Source organism: Mus caroli, chromosome 18 (assembly GCF_900094665.2).
Source record: "Mus caroli chromosome 18, CAROLI_EIJ_v1.1, whole genome shotgun sequence".
NCBI classification, from domain to species: domain Eukaryota; kingdom Metazoa; phylum Chordata; class Mammalia; order Rodentia; family Muridae; genus Mus; species Mus caroli.
Window position 1 is genome coordinate 9,206,440 of NC_034587.1, and position 20,822 is coordinate 9,227,261.

General features: G+C 46.1%; 1 protein-coding gene across 2 annotated transcripts in view; it reads left to right on the plus strand.

Annotated features, from left to right (window-relative positions):
• Positions 1–13,929: 13,929 nt before the first annotated feature.
• Positions 13,930–20,822, plus strand: part of Ttc39c (tetratricopeptide repeat domain 39C) — a 95,148-nt gene continuing 88,255 nt past the window's right edge. Inside the window, exon 1 of one of the 2 annotated variants that reach the window (XM_021150288.2) lies at positions 13,930–14,629. In XM_021150288.2, coding sequence (XP_021005947.1) covers positions 14,472–14,629 — 158 coding nt within the window. In that variant the 5' untranslated portion in view covers positions 13,930–14,471. The other variant, XM_029471969.1, reaches the window with a different exon arrangement.

Sequence of the window (20,822 nt, forward strand, 5' to 3'; positions counted from 1 at the left end):
AAGTCCATAACTCCCATGAACTGTGTACAGGCACAGCTGGTCTGAACATGTTGGAGGCTGCATCTGTTGATGACAGCAGAGATGGGGTGACAGTGGGAAGGCAGGCCTCTCCATTGAGCAAGCAGCCAGGACCCCAGAGACAAGTGGAGGAAAGAAGTTGAGGGTGGGCATCGCCCTATCCAGTTCTGGGGTAAATGATATCAGTTAGAGCTCTTGATTGCAAGTTACCTTACAGCAGAAAAGCATGTGTTGGGTATAGAGGTGAGGGACTTTAGAGCCTGGAAGATGACCTTAGAGAACAAGCATTGGTCATTACAAGAGCAAGCAGCAGAGCCACTAACTCAGCACCACAGTGAGAGAGGCTCAGTGAGAGAAGCCGAGCCCTGCAAGAGCAGGCAGCAGAACCATTGACTCAGGGCCACAGCACAGTAAGAGACCAGAGCCTTGACCACACCCCAAGCTACTCCTCCGACTCCACAGACTTGATTCTGAAATAGGACAGGGGCTTTGAGCTTGTAATGGACTTAATTGTGTCCTCTCTTCCATCCCAACATGTCACAGTCAAGTGTTCCCATGTCGCCTTATTTGGAAGTAGGGTCTTTGCATGTGTCATCAGGTTAAAATGAGGTTATTTGGGTGAACCTAATCCAACATGACCTCAGGAAATGGCAAACAGTAAATGTCTGCTCTTCAGGCCATGCAATTTGTGGTACATTTTAGGGGCAACCACAGAAAATGAGCTCAAAAGCCAAGAAAAAAAGGAGGGAGGAAATGAATGAGGGAGGAAATAAGAAAAAGGAGAGCCAGAATTGGCTAGTTAGCTAGATGATAGACTGATAGGTGATAGATAGATAGATAGGGGTAAGTAGATGGATACATGAATGGATGGATGGATGGATGGATGGATGGATAGATAGATAGATATCCTGTTAAACTCTGCACATTGCTAGTGCACACTGCCGCCCCCATTTCATTGGCACAGCTGATCTTGTAGGCACAGGACTGATGCAGCCACCCAGGGCTCTGACCTCAGAACCTTCCAGCACGCATGTAGTTTAGTCCTTGCTGCAGTCTTGATGTTGAAATTCTTCATAATTGTTTAATGAAATAACGGTTGTTTTCTGTTGCAGTGAGGTAAGTCCCACACATTGAGTGACAAGTCCTGTCACTTGGATGTCACAGCACTTCTGCAGATTAAATAGACTTTAATCAAAGTTTGTGTTTGGTGGTGACAAAATGGAAGCTGAGACACAAAGCAACTCAATCAGGGTCAACAGAACTAGCCAGAGATGCATCCAGAGCAGAGGCCACTTGTGCAAAAACCCTTTACTTTCAGCTCTCTTCGCAGATTCTAGAGCTCTCGACCCTGTCAAGAAGCTGAGATTTGCACAGAGGGAGGTAAAGGCTGTCTGCTGGCTGTCACTCAATGTGACATGTGAGAACTGACCAGCATTTCTGCATGAGCCTTGTCCCTGGCCACCTGGTCAAGAGGTACTTTCTCCATCCCATCTGGCAGTGCTGTTTTATTGTAGGTTATTTGATCAGTGTTTCTGTTAGGAGTGTTATCCAGCAGAAGCAGGACTCTTGCCTGCCTGGATCCCAGGCTACCTTGTTTGAGTTTAGATAGAACTGTTGACCTCAGGCCCCTGAATCTATGCTGTTGGTCATGGTTGATGGAGTCAACCAGTAGCCCTCTTCCTCGGTTCTTGTTATCCAGCTTTGTATTCTTCCCATGAGAACCCAGCCCTCTTGTCCGTGGGGTATCCTTAAGATCTCTTAGCTTACACCCGTGCTTCCCCATGTTCTGTGGGTTCAGTGTGTATGTCAGCCTCGTCTTTATTCCTTTGATGACTTAGTGTGGCCAGTCTGAGATTGGTTAAGGGGTTGCCATGTGATACAAACAGAACCAATCAGAATCCCCTTTGGAAACAGTAGCTAGAAGCTGGAGTTAGGTCTCTCTTCCTCTTTATAATGGGAAACCATGAAGGATGGTGGCTAAGAGGAGAAAGAAAACTAAATGACAGAGGACAGGATCTAGATGTTAAAGACTACAATTTGACAAGATTTTAAATGATGGCTATCATCTCATGGTACCAATAGAGACTGAGTTGACTGACCTGTGGTCATTTAGAGTTTTGAGGGCTTGGGGTGGGCAAAGAAACTCAACTGTTACAAAGAAATTCCTTTCTGCCACACAGCGGCTCTAGTGCCGTTCTTGGGATATCTTACTTACAATGTTTAGGGGCAGAAGTACTTTTGGCATTGGAGGCAAGGTTGCTACTGGTTACTGCAGGCAGCTCTTCTGTGTATCCCAGGGTCTTCCTCTATTGGTCTCTATCTTAGCTCTTGAGATAGTTTCTTGCTAAGCTTGGAGCTTACCGATTAGGCTAGACTGGTTGGCCATCAAGCCCCAGGGATCTGCCTGTCTCTGCCTCCCCAGTACTGAGGTAATGGTCCTGACCTGACTCTTTTATGTGGGTTTTACGGAATTGAACCTAGTTTTCATGCTTATCTGGCAAGCACTTTCCTGAGGGAACCACCCCTGCCCCCAGTGAGTTCTTCAGAATAAAGGAGTACTCTGTCACCGGCTTGCTCACTGTAGGAGAGTAATGTCACCTCAGGAAAGAAGCAGAGTCCTGGTGTCCCTTAGTGAACGTCTGTCTCCAGGCCTGCTGGCAGCACAGCCAATCTCCGGCTGAACAGTTCCTGCTCTTTGAGTTGGCTTTGGTCAGTGACTGGAGACAATAGTAATAGGCAGAGGGACGAGGAGGGTTCTGACCCACCGCACTTGCCACCCATAAACCTCGTGTCTTCTTCACACGAAATTAGCCCTTCATTTTAAATCTTCTCTCAGCTCTGACTATGGTATTCTCCTGCCTCCATATCTTCTTGGCACTTCTTTGCCTGGTGGCCCAGATTAAGGCACAGAAAGCTCTGACAGCTCACTAGCCTCATTTCAGGCTACTTGTGTCCAGAGCAACTGTGCTGAGGATTCCGGTGTTTTTGTAACACCGCTCATGCTGGGCCCTTTGTCTGGAATGTGTTCACTACTTCAGATTCATCAAACATGGAAATGTAAATGAAGATAAACCCTAAAGTAGACAAATGGCTGTCTCTGTGTCCTGGAAACGCACAGTATAAATCTCTGGTATTTGACCATCTTACAGTAAGCCATCTGCTTGTGTGTATCTCTCACCTCATAGACTAGAAACTTCTCAAATCTGTGGGTTAGATCTTACTCACTTTCTGCCATACCTGGCACACAGTGACCTATTTTTTGGTAAATGATACAACTGAGATCTTGGTCATAGGTCAAATATGATTGTCTTTGCTTTGCCTTTTGAGACAGGGACAGGGTCTCATCAGCTCTCCTGCTTCCCACTCTTAAGCACCAGCACAGTCAGCTATTGGATGGATCACAGGGCCCCCAATGGAGGAGCTAGAGAAAGTACCCAAGGAGCTAAAGAGGTCTGCAATCCTATAGGTGGAACAACAATATGAACTAACCAGTACCCCCCAGAGCTCGTGTCTCTAGCTGCATATGTATCAGAAGATGGCCTAGTTGGCCATCAGTGGAAAGAGAGGCCCATGGGTCTTGCAAACTTTATATGCCTCAGTACAGGGGAACGCCAGGGCCAAGAAGTGGGAGTGGGTGGGTAGGGGTGTCTCGAGGGAGGGTATGGGGGACTTTTGGGATAGCATTGGAAATGTAAATGAAGAAAATACCTAATTAAAAAAAATACTCCCCCCCTAAAAGAACTGGGAGTCTTTATGATTCACGGGACCAGTAAGTCATCTGAAGTCATCTGGGACAGCCCACCATTTGTATTCTGTATCATTCTTGAGTGACCCCTGGCGCCTCTGTGACTCTGCTCAACATCTGTGTGAAAAGATTCTTTTTAAAAAGTTTTGTAGGGCTGGTGAGATGGCTCAGTGGGTAAGAGTACCCGACTGCTCTTCCAAAGGTCCGGAGTTCAAATCCCAGCAACCACATGGTGGCTCACAACCATCCATAACGAGATCTGACACCCTCTTCTGGTGTGTCTGAAGATAGCTACAGTGTACTTACATATAATAAATAAATAAATCTTTAAAAAAATAAGTAAAAAAAAAAAAAAAAGAAAAAAGAAAAAAAAAGTTTTGTAAATGTGAGTTTCCAGAACTGACTTCACTGACTGAGTAGAATATAGAATGTTGCAGGCCCAGAGTCTAATTATAATTTTTCTTAGCACTCTTTAGCCCCTAAAGAGCCATTCTTTGTCTTTATGCCGACCATTTGTCTCAGACCTTAGACCCTGACTGCACGTTGAAAAATTTTTTGGAATGTATTAACTAACAGTGCCCTAAGTTTCCTCCAGCCAAAAGGCTCAGTGCCGTCAGATATCATTTGGCCTATAGCTGAGATTTCTCTACTGTGCTACAACTGATACTTTGTTTCCACAGTGTATTTGCAAAGTGCTGTGACTTATCACTACCCTTGTTCTGTTACTATAACTCCATGGAACTGTGTCTGTGTGGGAACGTAGTACTGCCTGTTTCTGGGGCATGGTCACTCATATCTGGCCCCAGAATGAACTTTCTTATGCTTTGAGGTGTGAGCTGTGCTTTTTCATGGATAGTTTAAGCATTGCATGTGTTTCTGAGTAGAACAGAGAAAACAGTGGAACTGACTTGTAGAACTGTTATTTGCATGTGGCCATTTTATTCCTGGAAACTTCAGGTAAGGGGACAAGAAAATCTACTGGCTAGTGGGAGGGAGTCATCTTCTAAACAGCAGACATCCCTACTTTTCAGAATCCTAAAGGAGATAAGACTTGCTTGGAAGGCTTCAGGTTTTAGGTGCAAGGGGGACACTGAGTCAGATTGTCCTCTTGAGTAAGAAATTATTGGAAGAGTTATTAATGCCATGGGCATACTGACAGCATGGTGGAGACTTTGAGGAGAGTTTAGTCCCATGTGGCAGAGGTGGGGCCAGTCCAATGAAGGGCTTGGGTTCTATGCCATGATTGACAGACTGGCAGGGTGGAAGGAAGGAGGCTGTTAACCCAGGCAGGACCTGGATACAAAACCAACCGAGGGGGTGGGAAGAATAAGAAGCTAGAGAAAGAGGTTAATGGGTGAGCTTTAAAATGTGTGGCCTTGGCTAACATTCCCGAGCTGACCCCATAGGGCATTTGTCCTTTGGGCTGGTTTTGGAGGTAGGGAAGCAAGCGCCTGTGGTGTGTGGGCCTCCAGGCCTCACTCTGTGGGTATCAACCACACTTTTATTTTCTCTTGATGTTTTCACACGATACCTTTGTTCTTCCTGTTTGTGTCTCCGAGGAGATGGCGGGGTGAGGAGGGCGCGGAGAAGTGAAGAAACTTGTATTTTTAGCCCTGACACAGCAGGCTGTTCTGAGGCTTCTGTTATAAGCACATTTAAAAATAAACGTCAGGTCTTGGAAGTAAAGTAGTTTCCTCGTGTCCATGTCGTCTTTCCTTCTTTAGTGTGGGGCTTATCTTCTGCCCTGCTGACCCCTGAGTGGGCTTCCTTTAAACACCAGATATATGAATCACTAGCCAGCAGTACACCTAGCTCCTGTTGGCTCAGGCTCAGGCTGACTTAAAGCTAGAGGATGACCTTAAACTTCTATTCTCCCTGCCTCCACCTCCTGGAGTACCAGGGTTGCAGGGGTTCACCACCATGCCCCCTTTATGCAACCCTAGGGACCTAGCCAGGGCTTTGTGCATCCAGACAGGCATGTACCAGCAGAGCTACATAGCCTTACCCACTTCCCTCTTCCTTCCCCTGCTTTGGTGCTAGGGATGGAACTTAGGCTTCCCACAGTCTAAACCTGTAGTCTACCACTAAGCTCCACCCCCAGCGTCAGAATGGAGACTGTTAAGACATAGTATGAAACTCATTCATAGGTGGAAGGGCAGAATGTGCACCATCATCTGGAGTTTAACAGCATAACCATTTACCTGCAAGGACGTGAAAATGACTAACCTGCTTTCAGTTACTTAGACTCCTCTGTCCATGTGAAACCGGCTAAAGGTATACTAAGGTCAAAGATTCCATGGGTGTAACAGGGCACTGATGTTGTCAGGACAAAGAAACTCTTTTTGATTGACTTTAAGGCCCTCCCCACAGGAGACGGGTGCTTATCCCATAGTTCTAACCAAGAACAAATAGTTGAGTAACACACAGACCCCAGGGTAAAGTTCCTGCTATTATTCTAAGTGCACATAGTATCAAACTACCTCTAAATTCTACTCACAGGTTAGTGTGCCTCTCAGCTCACCAGAGAAGTAAGTTTGTGCAGTGAGTGGTTGGTGGTTAATGTAGAAACTCCTAACTGGTCAAAGCCCAGGGAGTCGTTACTACTGAGTGCTCAGTGGCAGATGGGGTGTCTGTATAACCCCACCTTCAAGGTTCAGGACCATGATGGAAGAGAGTGTGGAAATATTGGAAGAGCCCAAGGGGAGAAGACTGATACAGTACAGTGTCCTCTGAAGTGACAGGACCATGCCACATGATGACATGGCAGCTGTGGCTGACCACACACAATCAAGCAGTAGATGATAGGGAAGGGGCTGTCTTCACTGCTTTCTGCTGCTGTATGAAAACACCATGACTTAGGCAACTTATAAAGAGAGCATTTAAGTTGGGCTCACAGTTCAAAAGGGTTAAGAGCCCCCGACCATCATGGCAGGAAGCACAGTAGCAGGCAGACAAGCAGTCAGGCATGGCACTGGAGAAGTAGCTGAGAGCTTGCATCTGACCCACAAGTGTAAGGCAGAGAGAATGAACTTGCTGGGAATGATGTGGGCTTTGAAAACCTCAAATCCCACCGCCAGTGGCATACTTCTTCCAACAAGACCATACCTCCTAATCCTTCCTAAACAGTTCTACCAACTGAGGATCAAACATTCAAGTATAGGAGTGTATGGGGGCTGTTTTTATTCAGGCTTCTACAGGGCCCATGATCCTCCACCTGTAATTGAGGAGCTATAGATAGCTGATAGCTTCTGTGGAGGGAAAGTCAGTTTTTGTTAAGGGTGTAGCCTGTGGTAGGTCAACCATGCTCCAGAAGATGGCCTCACACTCAGGAATTTATGGGCATCACAAATTGGACTTGGTTACATAAAAACAAGAACATAAAGCTGAGACATGGGGACATGCAGGTGGATCTGGAAAGAGTTGGAGAAGGAGTAGGAGTGAATATAATTAAGATACGATTTATGAAATTCTCAATTAAATATACTTTTAAATACAATATCATTAAGTATCAGTGTATATACATTTATTATAGTCCTTTAGAGAGATAATAACATCTACAGTCACATTTTAATCAATGACAAACTAACAGAATTCCCACAAAATTATATGGAGCCAAATATAAAAACCCTGTCACAGATGGGCAGTGGTGGCACACACTTTTAACCCCAGCACTTGGGAGGCAGAGACAGGCAGCTTTCTGAGTTCGAGGCCAGTCTGGTCTACAGAGTGAGTTCCAGGACAGCCAGGGCTATACAGAGAAACCCTGTCAAAAAAAATCAAAACCAAACAAACAAACAAACAAGCCCTGCCACCTAGTAATGTCATTGTGGTTGGAAGGCTATGGTGGGGCTGGTATAAGCAAACTGGTTCAGATAAATTTAGATGCATAACTGTTTGCTTTGTGCTCAGTACAGTAACATGGTACATGGGTTTGTTGCCTGGGAAGAGGCTTTAGCATGGTATAGCAGGAGCCAAGGTCATGGAGATGTACTTGACCAATCCTGAGATTACCTCTGAGCACAGCCCTGTTACTGGAAGAAAGCATAACTGTAAGACTCTGACCAATTTGCCATTCACATGTCTTAGGACATACACAACATTTTGCTACAAATGAATGGCTGGCTACGTCTGTCTCTTTGGTGTAAGATTTCTTAGGGTAAGGATCTTACCCTAGGAAATGAGTTGTCTCATTTTGCTAGCAATTATCCCTGTTCCTGATACAGTGGGAACACTCGAGGAATGTACTGTAGAAGACCAAGCAGTGGATTCCTCTGCTGCAGGATTTCTGTGCATTGCATTGACAACACTGCATTACCTGCAAAGAGAGATCAACTGACTCCTTATCACAGGGGAAGTTAGCCATACAGCTGAGATACATGGTTTGCTAAGCAGAAACACACACACACACACACACACACACACACACACACACACACACACACAGAGGTCATGGGTGAGGTGGTATTCAATTTCTAATGTGTCTCTTCCTTATAAAGATAAGGTATTATGGTGCAAAATATTTTAGCCATATTAGTGTTTAATCTTGATTGTCAACTTGATAGACTCAAGAGATGCCCAGGCAGTGAGTATAGCTCATTTCTGGGTGTACCTGTGAGGATATTTCCAGACAAGAGTAGAGGAAAGAACCTCCCTTAAACGTGGTTGATATGGTCTGACAGGCTGGTTGGATGGGGTAATTAGTTTAAAAGAGGAAAGAGGAGGAAACCAATTAGTGTAAACATGTATCTCTTTGAAAGCATTTCCTTCTTTGAATTATTTCTCTTAGGTAGTGCCACAGCAATAAAAAGCTACTTTTACATAGTAGTCCAGCCTGCCTAGCATGCATGAGCCCAGTTGATCTATAACACTAGTAAGGGAGCAATGCCATAATGTTACCTGCTCTTTACCAACCCCTTCAGACACAGTGAAAAACATTAACTGGGCTAGACAGAGATTGTTGGCAGCTGAATATCTATGGTGCCCCAAATTTGATCCTCAGTATCAATAAAACCTGTGGGTGGCACAGCCCTGAAATCCTAGTACCTGGAGGTGGAGGCTGGAGGATCAGAAGTTCAAGGTCAGCTCCAACTGCTTGACAAGTTTGAGGCCTGCCAGAGACAGAGAACACTGTTCTTGTCTTTAAAAAGAAAAAAAAATACATTAATGGATTATAAAAGCAGGGACTGTTCAGATCCAAATGTAGATTTGTTTTTCACATGTTTAGTATACTGGGAAGAAATGAGGACTTCTTTCTTGGGCTGCATGAATAATAGCAACTAACACCAATGTTGGAAATGTTAGAAATAGTTTGACTTAAGTAAGATGCATCTGGGTTTTAAATTTCATAGATTTTTCTTTGTGCTGGATAAGATGACACTGCTGACAAGCAAAAAAGGAACACTGTTCCCCCTCCGTGACATGCCATTTAAGGACTGGCAAAGGGGCTCTCCCTGCTTAAGCTATTGAGCTATGGAGGGTACCGTGCTAGCTGGAGCAACCTCAGCATGAAGAGAGGTTCTGAGAGAAGGGATGTATGGGAGTGGCAAAAAGAACAACTCAAGTAAAATTGTGGATCCAAGCCGGTGGCCTAGGCTCTGCTGAGATGGCTTTCCAGACTGCTCGAGTGAACTCTTTCTGTTTCTCTCTGTCTCTCTGTGTGTGTGTGTGTGTGTGTGTGTGTGTGTNAACTCTTTCTGTTTCTCTCTGTCTCTCTGTGTGTGTGTGTGTGTGTGTGTGTGTGTGTGTGTGTGTGTGTGTGTGTGTGTGTGTGTGTGTGTTTGTGTTCTGTTCTTCTCTAGACAGCTTTTTCTTGCTATTCTGAAAACTCTGGTTGAGTGAAACAGCTCTCTCTGCTAGTAAAAATTCTAAATGCTATCTGGATAGCTCATGGATTTTCTGACCTAAGTCAGAAAAGCTGCTATAAAAAAATTATTGAATCTTCCGACCAAGTCAGAAATCCTGTTAAGAAAATATTCTTGAAGAGCTGTTTTTGCTCTCCAGAGATCTCCAGACAGCTCAACTTTCCATAGAGAAAATTCTACAGAACTGTGATCACTTTCTGATAGCTCATCTCCTGCAGACCAAGAGCCCAGCTTTTTATTTACATTTCAATTCAGCTATTTATTCCAGGTTCCCTTTTGATTATCCTTTGAATCAACATCCCTTGACCCCAGCCCTTTGATTCTTAGGAAACAGCAAGCACACCTTTTCTTTTAACTTTGCTGTGTTCCAGGCTGACCTTCTACTCAGAAATGGCCTGCCTTTGTAGCTTTCTGGCTCCTTCCTGCAGCTGCCTTTGCTCTTTTCCATCCATGAAGCCCCTCATATACTTCATATTGCATCTTATTTTTTGCATAGTTGAGAAATTATATATTTTTGAACTCACATGTTTAGAGTACTTTTCCATAGCCTTAAGGACTGTCCTGAAAGTCCCAACATTTATCATTTTGCTAATATAGCCACACCCTCAACTCCTGAACTCATCCTGTTTCTAATTATCATGGAGTCATTAATGTTACATTCCTCAGAGGACCGTGAAAATATGTACATTATTACACAAGCAAGCCTCACACCCACAGCAGCCATGGACTCTCATGGAGGCTCACACCAGGGCCTTGACCCAGGGGCAGGAACCATGTCACTCTGTACCCAACAGGGCGCTTGGCACTCCCTCATTCTATAGAGAGAGAATAAACACCTGGCTAAGCCTTTCTGATGTCCATTAGGGATTCTGTTTGGGGACAGCACAAAAGAAGGTGTCTAGAAGGGATGACTTCCTGTCCTATAGTCATTTCTCTGCTCCACAGGACTGCTTAAGTGACATGCATCCAGCTAGAGAAGCAGCCAGGTGGACGCTCCTGGAGTCACCACACACTCCCCTCCTCAGAGGCAAGCTAGTGAGTACTGATGGAGAGAAGAAGACTTGCCACACAGTTGCCCAGCACTGAGCCTTGAGCTGCCTTGCCTTCTGATTACAAGCAGCTCACCCAATTTTACCTCTACCCTCAGCCAAGTAAAAAGGCTGTGTGTTTTTCTACCCTCCTTAGAAATTGACATTTGAGGAACTGATTACAGATTTATAAAAAGATAAACAAAGACATACTGTTTCTATTGTTGGTTTTACCAAAAACTGTCTTAACAGGACTAAAAAAACAACTAGGTTTTCTTAAGGTCCTTTTGTTGAATGCTGTCTTCCGATTGTAACAGCCATTGCCATCTTAATTAGAGCAGCCCTGATGATACTCCGTCAGAGAAGGGGACCGTGTTATACCTGAGCCACTGCCCCAGACACATTTTCCCCAAGTCCCCTCTTTTGTATGTGATTCTGAGTTGCAGGTGTCTTCTGGTGTCAGAAGATGCTCAAATACATGGCTCACGGGAGGCTGAACTGAATAGAGGAGTCTGTCTGCAGTTATCAGGAAGTGACACTCGGACGATGTAGCCACTAAGCATCCACATGGCTGAGGTGGGGATGGAGGGGAAAGCAGTTTCCCCTTGGAGCTCTGGATATATCCTCATTCTGGAAACCCCCTCCATGAACCAGTAAATGTGTTTCTCCAAGGCAGATTGAGTCAGGGGTTTCTGTTACTGTAACAAAGTGACCACAGCAGTGTGTGATGAAATAACACTTGCAGTTTCGTTTCTAGGATGATGGTAGATGCAGCACTGTCAAACATTGGCCAATCACACTAGGGGTTTGTAGAAAAGAAATGAGCAGTTTCCTCCAGTTCTAGCTTTCCATCTCTTCCTACCCCAGCCCAACCCCCACCCCCAAGTGCTGAAGGACGTGCTCGGGTAAATCCTATCTGGTGCAGTCAAGTGCATTGAAGACCCTTCATTTTGCAGGAGAGTATATGAGTCCCAGGCAGTCAAATGTATGACACCCTGCTAGTGTTACTCCTCTGAATTTCCCTTTCTTGTCACTGTCCTATAGTATACATCATGACCTTTTAAATATCACTGTGAACTGCTCTTATTGTTTATCAAAGATAGCAGTCAACCATAATTCCCCACCTGCTAGGAGAAGGTGCAGGCATGAGCGACCTTTCGAGCCATAGCTGCATAAACGCTCTCTTGGGATTTGGGGGCTGCCTTTGAATCCCCTTTACATTGGGCAGTATTGAAGACTAAACCTCCAGTGTCATAATGGGGAGCAAACTCTCTACTGCTGAGCCCCACCCATCACTTTTAAATACTCTTTATATCTTTTACCACTAAGCAGATATTTTCAAGTGTCTATGTATAATGCAAAAACTAGCCTAATCATTTTGTATCTGATTAAATCCTACTCTGTATGTGTCTAAGGTGTGCTACACTGTGAATTTCTCCCTCTGTTTATTCTGGGGAGCTGCTCACCCCACTTGTTCAAGAGTGTCCCGAAGTTTGTACAGCCCTTGAGATAAAACTAGCCCCAAAGGATAACTTTGACCTTTCCAATTCCTTATTAACTGCAGAGCCCCAAATACAACTTGTGTCACAAATTCCTTGAAATTCTTTTTCTGTCTCCCTTTCCCCAGCTATAAATGCAGCAGAAGAATGTGCTCTGTCCCCTTCCCCAGGTAGGAGAGGGACAGCTGACTCCCATTTTGACATTTTGACATTGTCCTCTTGGCTCACCTCTCTTGTTGCCTTGCTTGTGTAAGGACTTGAGGTGGATGGCTCCACGTGTCCAAAATCCAGGCAGCCTGAGCAAGGGAAGCCATGGCCAGGCTGCTCAGCACCGAATGCAGTAGATGATATGAAGCCAGGAACCTCATGTAGACTTACAGTCCCTAAGATCTATCTAATGCTTGCTCATCAAAATGTATGCACACCCAAGTTTATTAAAGAAACCCTGTCTTCTGTGTCATTTGGGATCTGCTCTCTACCGGCTCAGTGGCTACAGAGCCCTCAGCATCCATTCTTATCAAGGATGTCATTCAGGTCTTCTGAAAATGTCATTAAATACACTAAAAAACTAAAGAGGTTGCAGTCTGAATGTCACTGAAGGTCAGTGACAATGCTTACAACTGAAATCAAAATTAAAGGGTCAGTTTGTAAAGTCCTCTCAGCATGAGTGACGTGATTCCTAAATTAGATATTATTTCCAGGTGGACATGTATTTATTTTTTTAGTATTTAATAGTTAGTATTCCAGTTTCTTGTTAAGAATTTGTTAGCCCAGCAGAGTATCTAAATATGCAATTACACAACCCAGAGGCTGAAGCAAGAGACTGCGGTGAATTCAGGACTAGTCAGGGCTACAGAGCAAAGTCTCAAAGAATTGGCACGATTTTACAACAGTTGGATGGGACATTGTGTTGGAGGCATGGACCTGTTGTCCTAGCTAGGTGGGAGGTCAGTCAGGGTGACTGAGCCCAAGAGTTGCAGGCCAGCCTGAGCAGAAGACTCCTGTAAAAAAGGAGAAAGAGAAGGCTGCAGCTGAGCACTGACCACTATGGGCATTACTTTTCTGTGTCATGGATGAGCATGAGATAGGAGTTAGATGGTCTTGTAAGGAATGGTACAGATAACAAAGCTAACATTTGTGATGAGTTTAAATTACAGTGCGTTTATGTGCATTTGTACTTAGCTCACTATAATGTTGGATGTTATATTTGGGGTGATGTCTAGATCTGAGTATGAATGGCTTTGAGCCCTTCAGCAGGGAAGTTTCTTCTATTTAAAGTGAATGAGCTCTTTGGCAGGGAATATAGTCCATTTCGGCATTAACATAATCTTAGTTGTAACAGTATTGTTTAACGGCTGCAAAAGTAAAGGAGAGAACATTTTTAAAACCCATAAACCGATTTTTTTGTGTGTCTAATTGGTGCACGGAGAAACCACCAGCTCACCATCAGAAGAGAGACTCTAACTGATTAAATTATCACCCTTGGCGTTTTGCTGACATTTGCTTATATAAAAACCACAGCTTTTCTGTTTCACTGGCATGGGAGTATAGTCGTCAGGGTGCTAAGAGAACACACCTTAACAGCTTACTTCTTAGCTTTTAAACATTTAGCTACGTGGCATATGAATCCCTATCTCTCTCTGGAGCTAATGGTGGTGGTGGGCCCTAGCAAGCGGTCCAGGTTCTGGAGGCCACGCCCCTGCTGCCCAGCTGCTTGAGGATTGGCTGCTTTGGGCCTAGTGGGGGCCGGCTGGGATCCGGACGAAGTTGGGAGTGACTGGCACTGGACTCCTAAGGGTTCTGACACGCGTGGCCCAAGCCAAAGCCACCTGGGTGTCCAGCCGCGCTCCGTCGCAGCGAACCAGGAGTTCTCTGACCCCGAGTCAAGCTCTCCTGCCCCTCCCAGTGCGTCCAGGGTTCATCCTGTCCTGGAGGGTTGGCCTTTGGGGCCTCCCGTGGGTGTCCTCAGCCTGGGCGCTAGCCTGGGGGCCTCTGGGGCCGGTTCCGGGGCCTGGAGGGGCTGCAGGAAGCGGAGGTAGCTCGGGACGCCTGGATCGAAGCGGGCGCAGACACCCGAAACGGCTGGGGTGGCCGCGAGCCGGCTGCTGAGTAATCCCGGGCGGCGGGTGGGGGCGGCCGGGCGCCCACGTTCCCCGCGCCGCAGCCGGGCGGCGGCGGCTCCGCCTTCGCGTCCATCCCCGCCCCCTGCCGGCTGCTGTGCTCTGCTCCCGGCAGGTCGGAGCGGGGCTCGGGGAGCGCGGGCCGCTGCAGCCGCCTCCTCCGGCACCTCGCCTCGGCCCGCTCGAGGCCTCGTGTGCCCATGGCCGGCTCGGAGCAGCAGCGGCCGCGGCGGAGGGAGGACGGCGACCCGGACGCCGCAGCGGCGCCCCTGCAGGACGCGGAGCTGGCCCTGGCTGGCATCAATATGCTTCTCAACAACGGCTTCAGGGAATCGGATCAGCTTTTCAAACAATACAGGTGACACCGGCTCCTCTGACTCTCTGCCCCGCCTGCGCGCACCGGGTGGTCACTTCGCTTCCTGTGGCTGCTCTCTTCCCTGCTCCCCTTCGCTTCCCAGGGCTATCTGCAGCCTTTGCCCTGCGCCTTGGCCCCATCCTCCTCCCCACCCCATCCCCCGCTGCGCTGACCCTTCCCTCCCTGTGACCGCAGTACGGCCTCACTTTCTGCCCTCCGAGGGGTGTCCAGTATTTCTCCACTGCTTTCAAGCTGTCGCCTGGTCTCCCACCGCGCATTGACTCAGGGGGCTGATGCATTAGAGGCAGCAGCGAGCCTGGCACTTGCAGGGTAGGGACTCAGGCTCGCGCGCTGTCCGGGCAGCCAGCCTTTGTGACCTGAGCACAGCCCACTGCACCCTTGCCAGGTCCTTGTGTGGCGCTCTCCTTTGTATATACCCCGACACTCCCGGTGCTTTTGTTATTTAAAGACAGTGTAGTGTATAGTCGCTCAGTAGAGGAACTTAAAACGTGTCAGCCCAAACTCTCATCACCCATCATCCCTCTAAAATCAAGATGAGTTCTGATGCCTTTCAAGAGAGCCGATTTATTAAGAATTATCTAGTAAGAAGAAAATAGAGGGATTTAAAAAATACGGGAGAATGGAAGGGGAATCACGTGTGTTGCGTTAATTTTTGTTTGCTTTTGAAAATTAAGCTCAAGATCTAAGCCCTGTTGTGAAAGAAGCCTTGGGAACTCAAAGCATCCAGGTGTTCTGCTTCAGTAAGCAAGCTGGCTTACCTGTGAGTGCGGACTGGCGATCCAATGCCTGGTAGCTGTCCTCAACATGTTTAAGGGCGGATAGATACCACATAGTTTCTTCAGGCCCGTAGATTGAAATGAGCGGATCCCAGTGTGATGGGGTGTAGCTGTGATGGAGAAAGAGTGTGTTGGTAAGTGAGGAATGCTTAGGCTTTAAAGAATGGTGGTTTCCACCAAGCCCAGTCACTGCACTCCCACTGCAAACCAGGTCTCTTACAACTAGGAACTTTCCACTAAGTCTGGTTTACTTTGTTGTTTTGTCTTTGAGACATTGTGTGCAGTTTGTAGCTCAGGCTAGCCTTGCTCCTCTTATCTCAGCCCCCTCAGGTCTAGAGTTACAGGCTTGAACTCCCACACCTTGGCCCTACAGCATATTTCCTTTTAAGTCAGCTTCTCACCTTGAGGGTCTGGAAAGAACAACTTAAGAATGTCTTATTTAAAACACACAGCACACACATACATTCACACGCTATATAAGTTTGATTTAAGCTTCATCAAAGGCTTTGATGGAAGGTTTTTTAAAAGTTAAATTAAATAATTAATTAATTAAAATTTGTTAAGACAGGCTTTCACTATGTATCCTTGGCTGGCCTGGAACTAACCATATAGATGAAGTGGCAATGCTGTTGCCACTCTGAAGGCAGGAAACCTAGTCTTTATCTCCCCGGTGATCCTCAACCTGTGGGTCACAACCCCTTTGGCAAAACTGTCTCCAAAAATATTTATATTGCGATTCATAGTAGTAGCAACATTAGAGTTATGAGTTAGCAGTGGAATTAATTTTATGGTTGGTGGTTATCACAGCATGAGGAATTAAAGGGTCACAGCATTAGAAAGGTGGAGAAGCACTGTCCAGGCCTATGGGTTGTTAACAGAGGGCTGGTGCTCTGTGTAGAGCACAGAGATGCATCTTGAATGGAAGTTTTTCTGTAGGGAAAAAGACCGGGCAGTGCGTAGCTTGGAGCTGTCTACTGCCTTTTCCAGTGGGAACCGAGAATAAGGAAGAAAAAATACTGTAATGTGTTTGCTGTGAAGCACAAGTTCATGCACATTCCCTCATCCCTTCTCACTGCTCTCCCCCAGCCAGCGATGGAGACTCTGTCATCCTCACGGTCCAACACCTTGTTCTAAGTCAGACTTTGATCTCACTAGTCTTCTCTGTTGCTAAGTGTGTTCCATATTTGCAGTCGGCCCGTGGCCTTATTTTCCAGCATGGGTACAAAGCTGCTGTCGGGATGGAGGGAGAGAAGACAGGATGACTGACAGCATTATCCTATCAGTTTTCCCTTGCTCCATCTGCTGTGTTGGAATGTGGAAAGACCTTGCATTCCTCCCACCTCCCACATACGTGCTGGGAAGCTCGGTTGCATAGAGGAACGCCCAGGGACTGGCAACCCTCACCTGGGGTTCCAGTGCTAGCCCTGCCCTTTTGTGGATGCAGATGTTTCAGTTTCTCAAAAAACTGCTTCATTGCCTGTAAACCAAAAGTAGTAGTAATAGTACCCATAGCACAGTGTGACTGTTTGTTAAACCTAACTGGAAGAGAGCAGGGACAGGGATGTAGCTCAGTTGAGTTCTTGCCCTCTGTGCATGAAGTCTTGGATTCAATTCCTGACACCACTTAAACTGGGTGTGGAGGTGACTGCATACAATTCCAGCATGCTGGAGGGTGGGCAGAAGGAGCCGAAGCTTGAGGCTGGTTTTGGTTTACATAGTGAATGTGATCCTGGAATACAGGAGAGAGTCACTGTCTGTCTGACTGACTGTCTGTCTGTCTGTCTGTCTCCCTCTCTGTCTGTCTCTCCTCCCCCCCCCCCGCAGCCCCTAGTATTAACAAGAATCCATGAAACTTGGCATCACCTATCACACAGTGAAAGCTGTGCTGTCTCAATACTTGTTGCTTAGTTCAGCACAGGGCAGAAGGCCCCTTTTATGTGGATAGCTCTGATATATGTAATTTAATTACTTCTGCTTTGCTTATTTATTTAGTGCATATGGAGGGTGCTGTCAGTATCATTCATGTGGGACCTGGAGATCGAGCTGAGTTCCTCGGGCTCGGTGACAAGCCCCTTTACCACCTGAGTCATCTTGACAGTCTAGCTCTTCATACTTCATACTTCTAGCACTTCATACACTACATTTAAGGGCCAGATGATGTTTTAGGAAATGGGCTGCTGGAAACTCAGCATTGACATCCTGACAGTGTTTGACTGTACCGTATGGTTCAGCTCATCCGCACTGGAGGGAATGAGATTCCTAGCGATTTCCTTTTCATTGTCTTCTGAGTGACTTGTGCTCCCTTTTCTGGTAAAATACTCTCCTCAGATGAACAAAGAAACACTGTGTATCTAGCATTAAAAGAACTTATTTTTGGAGGTCATTTTCTCATGCTATATTAGGTTGAGGCATTTCATCAGCAAGTACTGCTTGAAATGGCCCACCTCATAGAAACTGCTCACAGTAAAAGACATTCCAGATAGTATAACACAGATGTTGTTCCTGTGAGGATTAGAAATGTCTGCACCGTAGAGACCGTCTCCTTATATGTCAACAAGACCCTGGTTGGAGGTTGCTCCTTCTGCAAATGGCAGAACTCACGCAACGACAAGATGCCTGTGGCTGGTGCTCAGCCACTGCCAGGCATAGAGACCAGAACAGCTTTGTGCTGTGCTGTGAATGTGGTTGTGTCTCTCTGTTCCATTGAAGTTAAAGACCTGACTGTTGGAAGAAAAGGAACCTTTAGGAGATGGTTAAAGACTTGGCACTTTTGAAAGGGGAACCTTTAGTAGGTGGGACCTAGTCAGATGTTGTTAGGTTATTGGGGGCTTGAGGTTACTTCTCGTGGTACTCTCTGGTAGTTCTGAAAAGTCTGTCACAAAAGGGTTAAGCCTTCTTCTACCCATGGCATATGGCTCTTTTTTCCTAAAAGCAGCCATCATGTATTACTGTGCACCCCACCCCCAGCTCCAGCCCCACCCCTTACTATGGCATCAACTGATCCTGGACTTTGAACCTCCGTAGCACTGAGCTCAAGGAACAGTGTCAGGTATTTTGTGATAGTCAGAAAAAACTGGCTGGCTAATGCCTTGGGACTTTGCAGCTTTGAGCCTGAGGCCATGTTTATAAGTTGATGGTACTCCTGTTCCAGAGGTCAGTGCTCTTATGCAACAGTCCACAAACTGAACTCGCGTTGGCTTCTGTGACATGTTCAAAGCTTGGTGAAAGTGCATGAGAGAGTATCAGTGCTGTGCTGTGCACTGACTTCAGCAGCGAGGGGAGGAAACGGTCCCAGGTCACTGGAATGTACACCAGCCAGTGTTGAGCCCAGCCAGAGGACATTTTACAAAGGAGACACTGTCTGAACTTCATGATGAGGCAGGAGTAGTCCAGGGGAAGCAGAGGAGCTGAGGAAGCTGAGGAGAGGTGAGAGATGCTGTGGGTTAAGCTGAGTCTGGGAGAGGAGTTGGATACCCAGCTAGGGGCAGACTTGGAGTGTCCACACTGCAGTTGGCTGAGTGGAGCTGATGTTGCATGGGTGGTTCCTTCTGTCTTTGCTTTCCCCTCGACCCTGTCAGGTCATGCTGCCTGTGAGTCAGTGCTTTCTCTTAGGCATCACCTCACTGTTCCTGAGACACTGTGTGTTTATGACATCATGGCCATAATCTGCTCCTTGGGGCTCCTAGGTCCTAATGTCACACAGTCATTTCCTATTTTTGTCCTGAATGGTTTTTAGTCAGGGTGCTGGTAGGAAATGGAGCAGACATGAAGCTGAGGATGACCAGGGACATATGGAGTTCCAGTGAGCTTTGTCATTTCCATAGAACTTACCGGATGTTTAGCTTCCTTCCTTCCCTAATGGCACCAGCACATCTCCCACTTGCCATCCTTTTTATTTTTTTGGACAAGGTCTCATGTAGCCCAGGCTAGCTTCAAACTTTGTAACAGAGGTCCAGACTATACTTCTGATCTATCACTGTCCCTCCTGTGTGGTGAGGTGACAAGCATGCCCCACCACGTCCAGTTTCTGTCATATAGGGATCAAGGGTGGCATGCGTGCTAGGAGTCAATCGACCAATTGAGCTACTCCCACCTTTCTCTGGGCACCTTTTTGGTGTTTTGTTTTGTTTTGTTTTGTTTTTACATTTGTAGGTCTTATTGTGACAGTATTGCTACCAAATTCTGGATGTGAATATTACTGAAATAATAAGCATATTAAAGAATATGCTGAGGATGCATAGAATTCTTCATTCAATCCCAAGCATGACAAATAAAGTGTGCATTGGTCATTAAACATTCACCAGTGATAAATACACACAAATAAGTAAGGATGTGATAGAGAAAGAAGAGAGAGATGAGATTATTAATTCTGCTTTTCTTTCCCATTTTAAATTATAAAATAGCAAAAACCATTAAAAGTAAAGAAAACTTTGTGGTAAATAATGTTTGTGTGTATATGTTTGTGTGTACATGTTTGTAATGCATGTACAGATGCTAAACTGCTCAGCACAGGTATAAAACATGCTATAGAGTCACGTGTGGTGTGGCTGCATTTGAGAGCACGTTACTATAGAGTCACGTGTGGTGTGGCTGCATTTGAGAGCACGCTACTTTGGAACTGGGATTATTGCTATGAAGATTGTTTGCTGTTATTCAGGGGTTGGAAAAGACTCAGCGTACAGGCCAAGTCTGGCTTGTTGTCTATCTTTGCAAATATAGTTTTACTGGACACAGACCCACTCCTGTGGTCATCGCTGGCCTGTAGCTGCTTGTAGATCACAATTTCATCAAAAGGAAGGTGTAAAAGAGGCCATAATGCCAGGCTTTGTCAAGTCTGTTGACCCCAGGTACAAACCATAGACATTCTTGGGAAAATTCAAAGTAGGAGATGTTGGGCTGGTAGGGTCCAGGCTTTCTCCCTGCCCAACACTGTGTCAGATCATTGAACGGCAGGACACTGCGAGGATGGGCGTCTTGGGTGTTCAGGATAGCTCATCCTTGCTTCTAGAGTCCGGAGAAATCCGTAGATGCAGAGATGAAAGCAAAGTGATGTGAGGTTAATGAAGGGAGTCCATCTGCTGATTCTTCTGTCTTCTTCCCCTCAGTGGTGTGGCTGTCCGTAGACTCAGCTTGATTTCCTGACGTAATTTATGAAAGTGTCCTGATTAAATATTCCTTCAGGATTCATTTAGCTGAAGTGGAATTCTTTTAAAACATATATTTGCCCATAGAATAGTGGGAGGGCCTAGAGGAAATTAATAATCCCTCATAAGTACCTACCTCCCAAAACCTTAGGTTGTGGCCTGAGTGCATTCAGGCATACGTACGTGTGTACACACACTCAAGTGTGCAGATTCACAGTTAAGGATGCACCTCCAGAAAGTGTGTATGCTCTTGAG